Consider the following 15,243-nt stretch of genomic DNA (forward strand, 5'->3'; position numbering starts at 1 on the left):
TGCTGATAATTGAACTGAGCATCTTATACATTCTGTGGAAATGTTCTATGGGTAAGCTACATCCCCAGCCCCAAATATTTTACATCTTTTCATATTGGTTACTTTGGTGTACACATTTTCCAAACACTGCCCTGCATTGATTTAACATTTGACCTGCATTGATTTAAGATTTATAAACCTAATCCTAAACTGATTATATTTTCACTTTAAAAATGTGTCTTTCTACCAGAAATCGCTCATGTCTGTACATGCATGCATGTATGTATATGCAAAGATAAGAGAAAGAAATATATTTGTAGTTTAATTTTGCTCAAAAAATTTCAGATATCCAAGAAATGGATATAGGAACAGAGCCAATAGAGAACTTCCACTCCACACAGAAACCCTACTTGGCTAGACTCTACTCTAGAAACATTGAGTTCCATGGTCTTCTTGGAGTGTCTTTCCTTCAATTTGTAACCTCTTAGCCCTGTTTTAAAGTATAGCTGCCTCCATTCTATCTGGTATAAGCAAATGATGTTTTTATGTAAAGAAAGACTCAATTGGGAAATGTTATCCCAAACTGATTATATAATCGTTCTATAGATTCCTGAACTTTTGCGTTTATTAAGGGCAGTCTAGACTTACTCTTATTTCAAGAGGAAAACAAAAAAGCCTTCTAGAGTTTCTTCTATCCTTATCCTTAATATTTAAGTGAAATTATGGGACCTCTGCTTTTATTAATTAAAATACTTTTAATGTGTAGGACTGCCAAGAAATGCATTATTGATCATATACCATTAGGATCTTATTCAGTTTACGCAAAATAGTTTAACTTTATATACTAATGCAGCAGCAAACATATAACTAAATCCATAAAACACAATATAAAAGCCTCTTATTAAACCCATAATTTTCCAAAGATTTTGATATTAATTCATGAGTTTTCTTTGCCCTAATGGAATACCAAAATGGTTCCCAAAGTCTGAAGGGAAATTATTTAGAACATTTGCTTTTCCTTGGTATTTACCTTCCAACTGTTGCCACAAAGTTTTTCTTCCTTATAATACTATAAAATCTGACAGTATGTTGAATTTTATGAAATTCATATAATTTACCATCATTCACAATCACTATCATACAATAATAACTATTGGTAGATACATAGTCATATGCAAGGAACAATAACTTATATGGATCTTTTTCCTTCAGATTCTCTCTGGGGCTTCAAAAGACTTTGTATTTATGATTCAGGGCATATGTGAGACATAAAAAATGAGTCCAAACCTGAAAAATCTGTTATAGTGATACAAAGTTATTTTACCTTAGCTATTCTAGGACTAATCATACATATACTTCATAGGAGGATTATATGCCTATAACATCAAAGAATAATTTGCTGAGGCTAAAAGCCAGGTACAGGGGAATGACCTCAGACATAACTTTTAATGAGAGATTAAAAAACAGAATCAAAGGGAACTTCATTTTAAATTTTGATATTCTGAAAGGAAATGAATTATAAGGTTTGAAAACAATAAAAATCAGATAAAACCAACTTATGGAGAGAGCAATTAGAATAGTAGTTATCCTGAAAAAGCAGGAGTAGTTGTGTTGGTGAGCAGGGGGAGGGGATGGGATAGGAGTTTTCAGAGGGGAAATGAGGAAAGGGGATAACATTTCATATGTAAATAAAGAAATTATCTAATAAAAAAAGTTGTTATCCTGGAGGAGAAGAGAAGGACTGATAGAAAAATCTGGGAGGAGGGGAGAAGGAACTGTTCAACATTTTAGTTTAGATGCAGGTTAAGACTCATTCCAAAGTGCATTTAGTGCTTATATGTTTGGATATGTGTCGTCATATATTAACAACAAAAATAGAAATGGTATCACACATCTGTAATCCCAAAATTTAAGAATCAGGAGGACAGTGAATTCAAGGACAGCCTGAGTTATATAGTGAATTCAATACTCTCCTGTGTCATTTAGTGAGAACCTGTCTCAAGAATCTGCAAATGAATAAATACAAAATAAAAATAAAAATACAAAGGAAAATAAATGACAATAATGCAAATTAAGGTAAGAATCCAGAGGTTTCCAGTCTAGTCCCAATAAGGAGCCTGTCTAAGTTTGTGACTTAAACAATGATTCTTCTTTTAGGTATTCAGAGCCTTCTGGAAAACAGAAAAAAACTAGGGTCAAGTGATCAGTTTAAAGAACTGCAGAACAACAATGGTACGTCTTTGCTCCTTACAGTAAAATCAGATTTTAAAATCAACCATATCTCATAACTGGGCTAAATGCAAACCATAGTTACTTCACTCTTCTAGAATATTCTAGCATCCAAGTTCACAAAGTTCTAAGAAGGAAGAAAAGGGCATATTCAAAGTTTGGTTTATCTAATCAGTTGTACAGAAGACATTTTTTTTCCCAACCAGAAATAGGCAACTAAAACCAGAAAACACAAGCAGAGAAAATGTGGGCTCAACTCACATTCTATTAGTGATCACAAAACTAATTATGGGCTCCTAGACATTATCCCACCTACACAGTTCACTTCCGTTACTCTACAGCTGTAAGGGAGGATCCCAAAAAAGTACTGGAAGGTGAGGGTAAAGGGAGGCAGCAAGAAAGGGAATGAGGAGATTGTTCCTGTTCTGTGGCCACCAATTGGTCTTCCTTTCTATCCAAAGAAGAACAAGACAGCTCTCATAACCATGGTTTCTCTGAAGATAAGAAGTCACACATTACCTCTCTCCGCATCTTCATGTAGGGATCGAATGGACGCTGTCCTGGAGGATTCAATTTGATTCCTATTTTCTTCAAAAAGTTTTTTGTGAATAGATCACAATCATAAATCTTGAACGTGCGTCCATAGAAGACAACACTTATGTTGATATTGAAGTCATACACAGTATAAAACTGATCATCATTGGGAGGTGGGAAAGGAATCCGATGACGCCTGATAGAAGTGCCTGGGGAATAAATAAAATGCAGGTTTTAGCCATTTGGCTAGCAAGAATTTATGGTATATCTAAACAACAATGCTGCATGCTTCCCTGTGGCAGGATAGAAGGCAAGGGACTGTTTATAAGAAGCAACATTATACTTTCAAACTCAAGTAAAAGTGAAAAACACTTTTTAGGTCCAGAGTTTTCTGACCAGCCTGATAAGACATTTGAATTTCCTACGTGTTGTATTGTTAGGGAAGTACTTTCATAAACCATAAAGACTTAGAGGACAATGATGGATATAAAAGAGGGGTACTGTTAGCATGGTAAACAAAAATGCCACTCTGTCATTGTACCCACCTGTCCTACAAAAATTAGGCTTGCTTTCAGTTACTACAGAAAACTTGATACATTGAACTAAACAAGGCATTAAGGCCGCAAAGTAAAGTGCTCATAAAAGGTGCAAGAAGCTAAAAATAAATAAATAAATAAACTAACAAGATTTAGTTTAAATGTAGCAGTACTATGATTTACAGCTTTAATAAGCACAAATGACTTTAGGCTGCTTGGAAACTTCATAAGAATCCTTGTTCATCTAGAAATGTATTCTTCTTTCTTCCTCCAGTTCCTCTGCTTATATTCACCCAACTACCTCCAGCAAATGAGGATTGCTAGAGACTTCATATGTTCTTGATTTCATCACATCTTCCATATCCAACCCTACGGTGCTAATTCTCATCCTAGTAGAGAAAAAAGGGATAATGCACCATTCAACAGTAGTGAACAGCAGCAAAAAGGCCCATTCCTTATTTGAGCCAGTTGTCTAAGCCTTAATTCCCAAGGGGAAGGAAACAATGTAAGGATGAGACAATACCTACAAATATAAGTGGCACAACAAGAGAGGAACCCTGATTTTAGGGAACCTGGACCTTCCGTGGGCAGTTAGGAGTCTTACTAGACCGAACAATAAACATGTCTGCTCTTTGTGATTCAGGGAAAGACTCCCTCTATCCTCCAAATCTATAAGCCAACCTGCACTAGAAGACAAGGCCATCTTTGTCTTTCTAGAGCTACCTGTGCATATAAAGAGCTTTGAGGAGTGAGCTTTGAGCAAAGTGCAGTCTATATATCTTTACATACAGAAATGGAAGCTACACATGCAAACTTATCTCTCAACATGTATTACTGACTTGGACCTGCAAACCTACCCTCAGAGGAAAGGGGAAAAGAACCAAAGAAGCTCACATTGCTAATAATCCAGTAACATGTGGCTAGTGTGACTTCAGTATGGAAAGGAAACATTTTAATATGAAGATATCAACTAATGCTCTTAGTGTTGTATATAGTATTGAGAATAGTGCTTTTGCTCAAAGTGTAAAAATACTTAAAACTTACTCATTACTATTCATTATAAGAACAGTTCATGAATAATCTTTATGTGACAGGAACTGTGTTGGGCAGTATTCCATTACTCTACTTAATCTTTTCAATTTGTTGAGGAGAAATTAAGTAAAATCATTTTCATCTTCTTTTCTTTATAGCAATTTTTAATTACTTGATACATTAAATTAAAATAATACAACTATAAAATTAGAACTGGCATAGACTATTTTTAAATGTACTACATAAAAGATGATATAATTTTCCTGCAAAAAATTACACTTCAATTAGCCTTTAATTCATGCCATTGAAAACAGAATGCAAATTATTTAATCATTCAAAATTAGACATTTAGAACAAATTGCATACTTAAAAATCTATAAAAGGATAGGCATTCCAGATATTTCCAGGGAATATTATATGTCTCTTTAAAAATACTTTCACTGTGGCAGGTTATTAAATACTCAACAATCTGGAGCTTCTTCAAAACTTTCATCTATGGAACTGGGGAAATGGCTCTGTGGATAAAGCACTTGTCTGGATCCCAGAACCCTCAGAAATGTCTGGCTGGAGTGGCAGCTGCCTGTAGCCCCAGTACTCAGAAAACAGAGATAGAGATAGCCAAAGCAAGCTGCCAGCTATCTAGATTAGAATGAATCTGTGAGCTATAGGTACAATGAGAGAGTCCGCTTCAATAAATAAAGTAGAGAGAGAACAAGGAAGATACCCTGGCATTGACTTTGACCTTTTACACGCATGCACATATGCACGCACACTACATATACCAATGCAAAAAGGGTGTATCCATACCATGATGATTTGATCCCCCATAATCTCGGGCATTTGAATACCTGGTCCCCAATTGGTTATACTATTTGGGAGCTATAGGAAGTGTAGCCTTGTTGGCAGAAGTATGTCACTGGTGGCAGGCTTTGAGACAGTTCTGCTTTGTGCTTGTTGTTCAATAAATAAGTCCTCACCTTCCTTTTTTGCCTCCATACCTAAAGTCCACTATCATGAACTCTCACCCTCTGGAACCATAAGTTCAAATAAATCTTTATTCTGTAAACTGCTTTGGTCATGGTGTTTTATCTCAGCAATAAAAAAAGTAATACATATACTTAAGATTTGTACTTCATTTTAAGAATGCAAATAAGTTATAGCTTTGTTAAGTAGGGCTCTGAGTAGGAATATTATCACTTTCAAGGTATGTAGGAGTAGATGACAGTACACTAAAATAATAATAATAATAATAATAATAATAATAACCATTGCCATCAGACCTAGAATAGACTTTTGTTGATACATCTAGTCCTCAATAATACTAAAGACAGAGAGCACATGAAGGATCAATGTTTACTTCATAGATGAGAAACTAAAGCTAAGAATGCTTAAGATGCTAGACCAATGTTATAATCTAAGAAATGAGAGAAAAGCATTTTGAACTTTAGATTTCATACTAACAAAACATCATTTTCCACAGTTTTCATTGAGTTATATTTCACTGTATATCATCCAGAAAGTACTTAAGTGAAAGAAAAGAGAAAGATACATGAGCAAAATTAAACAGAAATTGGCTAAAGAGATGCCAGCTACAAGGAAAAGAGAAATTGATGGTCGTGCTGCTCTCTCAAAACATCCTGTCCCCCTTCTAAGGACTAATTTCCAGAAGTAGCCACCTGTTCCCTGTATTACACAGCATTTCCACCCTCTATAGCCTACATCTCAGACCTCCTCATAGCTTCCTCATGTCAGCTCCCATTACATGCTTTTGAAAATACCAGGAAAGTAGTAACAGAAAACAGTCTTGACTATCTGTGAGCCGGAAACAGAAAATGAATCTATTAAAGGAAATGGGTCTACTAACTAACAAGAAAAATTTACAAACAACAACAACAACAACAACAACAAACACCCTAACATCACAAGAATACTAGTTGAATCAGAAACCCAGTGTGGAACATTTGAAATATTTATGGTTTTACACAAGAGCTTTTAGTCATTTATTCCTGTGATCTCTCAAGTGTGTACTCTAAGGATTATACCATATATTTATGGAATTTGTGTGTTTATAGTCTTCCATGATAAATAGCAAGGACTCTACCAGTAGTTGTTCATAGAATAGCAAAGAAATTGGCAGGGTGCCATGTCTTTGGCATACACTGAAAAGCAGTTGCAGTCATTAAGGTAGACAAATACAAAGCAAAGCACCACACCATGGCAGTCCTTTAATTTTTCAGATGTTTATCTTCTCAGTTGTCTAATAAAGCTAGCTGGAACACACATCCAAGCAACCAGTACTTGCCCTTCAGTTTGTCCTCATCCCTCTACCACACACACACACACACACACACACACACACACACACACAAAGTCCTGCTTTAACTCTCTAACAGCTCCCTGTGGTGGAGATCAAAGTAGCCATATATCCATTTATGCTTAACATGTTTCCATGCCATTCAGTCTTGCCTTAGATTTTGCTCACAACTCTAAATTCAGCTTTATAGAATTCACTTTTCAGAATTAAAAGTCCAACACTTAGCTCAACAACTATTGTAAGGATATCTACTTTATTTCAATGGCATTGTTTACCTACAGTGGACAAGATAATATTTATATCAATGAATATAAAAACAGAATTGCCCTTGTCATTGTGTCTATTGAATTTATAATGAGTGATCAGTTATGACAAAGTACCATTTCCTTCTCTTGTGCTCATTTTGTTCATCCACTAATGTGACTACTCCAGTTTTACTGTTATTTTTCTAAAATATCATCTTTGCAGTATGGTTTTTATAAGAATAACTTTTCATATACCATTAATCTGACATATTCCTAGCAAAAAATAAACAATATATTAAACATCGTACATCTTTGAATAGAATGAAAACTAATAACCATAATGCAAGACCCCATTAACTATTCTATCAGTATAAAAATATAGCCTGGTATATTATGTAACATTCTCTTGCATTACTATCTCTGTGCCTAGTTTTCATTACACATTCTATGAATACCTGCCAACCTCTTGGCCCACCACTTCCCCACATATTTCTTTCATGTTATCCCTTTAGGCTGTGATTTCTTTCTCTTCTACCTTTAACTGGGAAAACTTTTTAGGCACCTCTCAGATTCTAAGTTCCTAAGTGGCTATTCTACTTCTAATGCCTCAAGCAGCTGGTACCACTGATGATATCTGCATTGTATAACAAACATTATATCCTACCTCACATTTCCCTTCTTCCTTTCTTTCTTTCATCTCTCATTGCTTCCACAATATTTTATTACATAATATAAACATATCTTTATTCACCTCTGCTCTTAAATTCTTTTTTAAAAATTTTCATGTGCTATATACATACAGATATGTCTGTGTGTACATGCTAATATGTGTGTGTGTGTGTGTGACTCTCTGTGTGTCTGTGTCTGTGTGTATGTGTAGGCCAGAGATCAACATCCATTGGTTTCTGCCTTTTTAAAAAGATAGTATCTATGACTCAACCTGGGACTCACTGAGTAGGTAGGAATAGCTAGGAGAAAGGTCTAGTGATCTTATCTCTGCCTTCCCAGTGCTGGGATAACAGATATGTACCACCATGCCTGCCTTATTACATGGCTGACAAGGAATCCTTACTCAAGTCTTTGTACTTGTATGAAAAGAACTTTACAGACTGTGCCACCTTCTCAGCCCCTTTGGCTTCTAAATTCTATGTTGTTCCATTCATTTATAACTCCCACTCAATTTTTATCCTCCCAAGTGAAATAAAGAATAACCACTTAAATCTAAATTACAGAAAAACAACAAAGAACATTTTACTGTAAGTGTATCACATGCAGTACTGAAGATAATGGTTATACAAAAAATTTCATTCCTAACCTGAAATTTAAACTTAACTGCTCAGCTCACCTTTTATCTGGCAACCCTACTGCTGGCCCTCTCTATTTTATGTAATAAAATACTTAGACATAAAATGTGTCTGACACAAATGCATGGCATACAAATGAGGAATTTTAGTTTGAAAATATATTTGCTTCATTCATGTAAATTACTATATTTAGGAAGTATAAGAAACAGTACCTAGTTGAGGAGCCAAAAGAAACTAACATTATAGGTCATCCTTGCACTTAACCAAGGATGTACTAATAACCACATAAAGGCCATTTCTTCAGGTTTTTCAAGTCAGCAGTATGAAAACTTATGACTTCCTACCTAAGACCCCTAAACTTGACCCCACCCCTCTTCCTCAGGAACCACAAGTGCATGAAAGTGAGGAGTAGGCAACTCAAGACACGAAGACTACCTGCCCCATTCTACCAAGGTCTAAACCATTAGCTCATTAAATCCACTTTCTTTTCTGTTATTACTTAAGAAAGCCCAAAGAAGGCATTTAAATAAATTTTCAAATAATTCACTGCTTAAGCAGACCTTCCTTAATGACAATCATATTAAATATTTCAAGAGACATGAGTCTCTCTGCAAACAGAACCTGATGGCAGAGTAGTTATTCATGCTTGCTTTCGACAGGATTTGTTATAGCCCTCCAGGTTTCTCCATTCTGTTCACAAATTCAGTGTCATTACATGGTGTGATTACTGTGTGCTCTGTCCACAACCTCTGAGATGCAGTTTCATCAACAAAAATCATATTAAGTCAATCAGAAATCCTGAATTTTTCAGACATTAAAATAGTCTCTTTGTCACAGTTCTTTCCCTCAAGTCTTTGTGAATAACATTCCTTCTTTCTCACATAAAAATAATTTTAAAGTAAATCATTATGACTTGCCATGAAAATCTGTTTTGTGAGCTTTGAAATTAAGAAACTAAGAAAAATGTACCTGTCTAAAATCTCTGTAGAGGCTGGATTTGGCAGTTCTTGGATAGTTTCATGAACTGAAAACATACAGACAAGGACAACTACACTTCAAGAATAGAAACAAGTTTTTATCTAAAACTAGTAAGAATAGGGTGGAGAGATGGTTCAGTAGATAAAAATCTTGTCATACAGGCATGAGGATCCAAGTTCCAATCCCTAGCAACAACATTAAAAACAAAACAAAAGAAAACTAGGCATGGTGCCATATGTCTAGATCCCAGAACTGGATAGTGATGGCAGAAAGATCCCTGGGGCTTTCTGGCCAGCTAACCTAGATGAATCAGGGAGATCCCAATTCCATGAGTGACCCTGGATCAAAAAGTGAAGTGTCCAGATATAGTATGATACATCTCCAGATATAGTATCATATATCTATAATCCTAGGACTCAGGAGGCAGAGGCAGGGGTATCTTCATGAGTTCAAGACTAGCTATGGTCTATACACCAACTTCCAGGCCACTCACAGCAACATAGTTAGACTCTGATTCAAACAATATTAAATAACAATAACAACAGCAACACAACAACAACAAGGAGAACACTGAAAAAAGATACCTGAAGTTGGTCTGTGACCTCCATCCAAATCCAAACATGCCTACACACATGCTCAAGTAATAATAAAAATATAAACAATCCAAGCAAATAGTGCAGATTTGGGGTATCTTGTGACCTCTAGTTCCCCATTTGGGTGATCTGGGTATCACGGTAGGAAAAGTAATCCAAAGGTAAATAAAGTTTGGTTGGGGAACATCAGAACAAAATATGTAAGGAAAAGCCTAGAAGAAAGAATATTTTAGGAGCCACAGAGACAGCTCAGTGGTTAATAGCTTTATGCTATTGCGGAGGACAAAAATTCACTTCCCAGATCCCACATGGCAGCTCAAAAACTGTCTGAAATTACAGTTCCAGGGGATCCAACACATTCTTTAGGCCTACACAGGCACCAGACATGCATTTAGTGTACATATATCTATGCAGGCAAATACTCATATCTCTAATAAATGTCAATCTTTAGAATACATTTTTTTGTAAAGCAATACTGTCCACGTGTTTAACTGAAAATATTAAAGTAACACGTGGTCACAAAAATGAAAAGTTGTAATTTTCTCCTTAAGTTCAATACTCTAAACATTTCTAATATGTACTTGTTGATTTTTTTGTTGTTATTGTTGATTTTGTGTTTTTTGCTGTCTTAGTTAGGGTGTTTCTTGCTGTAACAAAACACCATGACTGAAAAACAAGTTGTGGAGAAAAGGGTTTATTCAGCTTACACTTCCACATTGCTGTTGATCACCAAAGGAAGTCAGGGCAGGAACTCATACAGGGAAGGAACCTGAAGGCAGGATCTGATGCAAAGGTCATGAAGGAGTGCTGCTTACTGGCTTGCTTCCTCTCTAATAACTCTAGATTATGTCAAATTGATATACAAGACCAGCCAATACATTTGTTTATTTGAGACAAGGTATCTCTCTACTGGTTGTCCTGAAGCTGACTATGCAGACCAGACTGGCCTGAAACTCAGAGAGATCCTCCTGTATCTGTTTCCTAAGTGCTAGGATTAAAGGTGTATGCCACTATGTCTGGCCTTCCTGACTTTTAAAAGCTTTCCTACATTTGGAAAAAAAGAGATCCCTAAGAGTCTAAAACTTCTTGTTCCCTTCATGAAATAATGTCACATTTTTAGATTTAATGCCTGCTAAAACCTTTGTTATTTGTAATGTTAAGTTTTCTTTATATTTCTTAAAAGATTTAACACACAACTGTTGATACTGGCCAGGGAAAAGATAGCATAAGAGCTGAGATACATCATAATAGGGCCACTTACCCTCAGAAAAAGGAAACAGGCTGGTTCTGATTATAATCTGGTGCCTGATTCCTACTCCAGATCTTGATTTTACTTTTCCCTACAAGGTTCTAACTGCCTGGTGAGTATCATTATCCAACACTCCTTTGAAGATGTCATGCCCCTCAATGAACTACAGCAACAAACTTCATCTTATTCTATCATCCATTCTTGGGCTTTATGAAGATAGGTATTCAACAAATCTTGGCAGTGTTACCTGGCTCCAAATTTTTCATTACATATACCAGACACAATATAACTACACTATTAGGAAGCTATCAGAAGCTCCAGCACACACCTCAATTTCCTCTTTAAATTCATCATGATAAATCATGATGGAGGTGTTAGGCCTAATTAAATAAGCAAAAATTTATTCAACATGGGCAGAAAGCAAGAAATATAACAATAAAAAAGTAGGAAATATAGAATATGTGTGTTAAATATAAAAAAGAAGAATGGAAGGACTAAAATGTAACTAACTTTCAGGCAATGTTAAATATATATGAGGCATGTGGGCTCTAAATACACTAAATACACAAGTCACTAAATATTCATAAGTCCTCAATATTCATGAGATCTTAATTCGGCCACTCATTCATTGGTGACATCCATTCTGGCCCCAACTGGACTCTGCCCAAGAAACACAAACAAAAACCTATTACTATTCAATAGGACTACTGGTGAGCTACAGCTGTGGCCAAGCATAAGCATACTCATCCCCACACTGATACTTTGAGTAAGTGTGTACCTTTAGCCCAAAGTTGCTCCTGCCTTGATTCTTCTTGTTTAACCTTCAATATTGGTCTCTAGACCACACTACTTGCTATTAAGGTTTATAAGGGGGGGGTGTGCTAATATCTATCTTAGGACTCAGGCAGCATGTACTTTTCTTCCATTTAAACTTGGTCCAAAGTGTCTCTTTCTCCCTGCTCCTCACTACATTTTTGAATTGTCTGTCTGCTTAGTTGGTTGGTCTGATTTTGTAGTATGGGAGATGGAACTCAGCACCTTTAATGTGCTGGATAAGGGCTTTAAAAATAAACTACATACCCAAATAGCCCTCACTAAGCATTATAAATTATTTTATTGTATTACGTGATTCATTAATTTTAATTTGGCCCATGAGTTGTTGGGCCCTATTTGGCCCTGATTTGAGACTTGAGGACAAACCCAAGCCTGGCTCGAGTTTTGTAAAATGTTTCAGTCACTTCTGTACTGGAGTGACTCAGTATAACCTGCTTAAGCCTGCCTTTGCCTAGCTTCTACTACTCTACTAATGTAGAGTAACTTTGTTGGCTCCTCTTCCTATGTCACCACACCTCACCTCAGCAAAAAACTCCACCTCCTCTCTCAGCCATTTATAAAGAAAAGATTGATACAATAAAATGAGTTCCTGCTTTGTCAGACTCCCAGCTGGAGTGGTTATTCTCTGGAAGGCAGGAGATCTGAGCCACAACACTCACCATCCAACTCAGCCAGGAGAGGCTCAGCTGGACTGGGTTCTGTCTCTCTGTCTCTCTGTCTCTCTCTATCTCTCTCTGTCTCTCTCTCCCTCCCTCCCTCCCACCTCCTCCTCCTCTTCTTCTTCTTCTCCTTCTTTTTCTTCTTCTTCTTCTTCCCCCCACCTCCTGGTTCTGTTGGCAGACCCAGCAATGAGCCTTTTCTTTGGTAGTCTATGGGAGAGTCTATCTACATGCTTCTTGGAGGCCAACACTACTTTGAGGAACTTAACTAAGCTGCCACATAGGAAAGGAAATTGCAGACAGAGGGTTTATAGTAGGCAGCTAGTAGCATAGGTTTGAATAACAACAAAGAGAACAAAAAGACGTGGACATATGTTTTGCTGAGAATCAAAAACAGGACAATAGGTTAAGTATGAGGAAATCGGGAAAGTAAAAGTAGTACATATTGTAGTCAGACAGAGAAGTTTCAAAGTCTGAAATATTACAGGTAGCAATACTCCAAAACACAACACATGTACACACACACACACTGCAGTAAAACATGGCTCCTCAAAGAATAAGAAACCCTAGACTAAGACCAAACAAACACTCAATTCTCCTATATTCCTACTGTGCTGTTAGTGAAAACAGTATCTAAATAAGGCACTCATTTAGACAGCAAAAACACTTGAGTCTTCCTATTTCAAACATCTTTTGTACTGCTCTGTTTTATACATGACATATTGTCAGTCCTGCCATCATCATGATTGCTATCCCATGACAGCGTCTAGAATCCAGTCTCATTCCAGAGGAAGAACCACAGCACAAACAGAAATGTCATTTCGTTTTATCTCTAGGATCTCCTTTATAGCAGAAGTGGAACACTGATAAAGACTACAGGAATATACAGTGAAAGAACGCAGTTCTGTTGAGATACTATGGCAGTTAATCTTGCTGGTTTCACTGGACTCAAAAATACCAGGAAACTAGAAATACATATCATGGTTACATCGGTGAGGGCATTTCCAGAATGATTAAATTAAGATGGTGGTGTTGACCTAATAAACAGGACAACTTAGACTTTAACAAATGAATTAATCCATTAATACATTCAAAACATGAAGGGATCTCTTTGGAAGATGTAGAACTTTAACCAGTAAGCTCTGATTGGAGGGATTAGGTCATTAGCATATCATTGGTAGTTTTATCTTGCACTGGTCCCTGCTTCTGTTCTAGGCCCTACTAAGTTCTTTGCTCACCACCCCCCCACACACACACACAAACACTGAACTGAAACAATGAGTTGTTTCCATCAGAAATTAGTGACAACAATGCTAAAGCTAACTGTCACAGTTAAAATCATCAAGATGATGATAATTTCCACAGTGTTAGCAGTAGGTGAGGAGAACCAGGATAACACACATGGCAGGCAGCAAATTCAAGAAAGAAGAAACATTATCATCCTGAAATTTACAGGGGAGAAAAGCTTTCTTTTCTCCCAAGAAAGAAGCAATAGCATCCTGGATGATGGTACTAGGGTGATGTAGCGACACCAAAGAAACCAAAAGCTTTAAAGACGTGGTCGTAGACACAGGAGAGTATACTATACTAGATATAGTAATATAGTATACTATGGGACAGGGTGGAGAAAATGGCCTATGTTGAGTCATAAATGGCAGAAATATAAATCACTATCGTGAACTATGGGCTAATATCATGTTTACACTCCTTGCTGCCTATAACTGAGATGCCTAAGTATTAGCATGGGGTCTTTCATAAAGCTAAAGACAGACAATATATAAAGGCAGGAGTTGGAAGCAAAAATATAACATTGTAGTTTTAAATAGATACCTTGAGGCAGTCCACTATTTATCACTTCTGGTTCATTTACTTGAATGGTGTCATCTTCAAGGTAGAAATAGATTTTATAGTATCTTATTCTAAAGTTTTCTTGCCTTTTATCAGGTACTTCATCTTCCAAATAAGCATCAAAAGATAACACCTGTTGGAATCATAATTAGAAACTGAAAGAATCAGCAAACTTAAAATTAATAAATCTATGTCCTATACAATCTTTGTTAGAGAAGAAATTTGATTTTGCCCAATATATTCTAATATCAGCTAAAGAGAACAAATATACAATCTAAATAATAGTATGTTAAAATTATTTGACGTTCACCACACTCTGGTTACAAGAGCAAAATCATATTAAAGTAGTAAGTCCATCTTTCAGGTCTATAATAAAGTAAACTTTTGTCTATCTTTGGAATCTCAAAATAGGATTCAAATTGTGTGTTAGAAGCATGAAATACCTTTTCTTCCACAATGAACAAAACATTATTTTTCTCATTAAAAATAGCACAAAGCTACTTTAGCTATAGAATAAAATTATCAAGAGAGTGATGGGGTTGCCATCCCACAGTCACATCTGACCCATAATTGTTCCTGTCTGAAAGAATTACAGGAATGGAAATGGAGAGGAGCCTGAGGAAAAGAAGGTCCAGTGACATGCCCAAAGTGGGATCCAGCTTAAGGGGAGGTCCCAAGGCCTGACACTATTACTAAGGCTATGGAGAGCTCACAAAAAAGGTACCTATCATGACTGCCCTCCGAAAGACCCAACAAGCAGCTGAAAGAGTCAGATGCAGATATTTGCACCCAATCAAAGGACAGAAGCAGCTGACCCCTGCTGTTGAATTAGGGAAGGCTAAAAGAAGCTGAGGAGAAGGGTGATCCTGTAGAAGGAACAGCCGTTTCAATTAATCTGGACCCCCGAGA

General features: G+C 36.5%; 1 protein-coding gene across 2 annotated transcripts in view; it reads right to left on the reverse strand.

Moving 5' to 3' along the window:
- Positions 1–15,243, reverse strand: part of Efhc2 (EF-hand domain containing 2) — a 178,854-nt gene that overhangs the window by 95,256 nt on the left and 68,355 nt on the right. For both annotated transcript variants that reach the window (XM_031343008.1, XM_031343086.1), the window contains exons 3-4: positions 14,317–14,467; positions 2,728–2,951 (exon numbers count right to left, since the gene is read on the reverse strand). In XM_031343008.1, coding sequence (XP_031198868.1) covers positions 2,728–2,951; positions 14,317–14,467 — 375 coding nt within the window. The remainder of the gene's footprint in view (positions 1–2,727; positions 2,952–14,316; positions 14,468–15,243) is intronic.

The sequence above is a fragment of the Mastomys coucha genome, chromosome X, assembly GCF_008632895.1.
Source record: "Mastomys coucha isolate ucsf_1 chromosome X, UCSF_Mcou_1, whole genome shotgun sequence".
Lineage (NCBI taxonomy): Eukaryota > Metazoa > Chordata > Mammalia > Rodentia > Muridae > Mastomys > Mastomys coucha.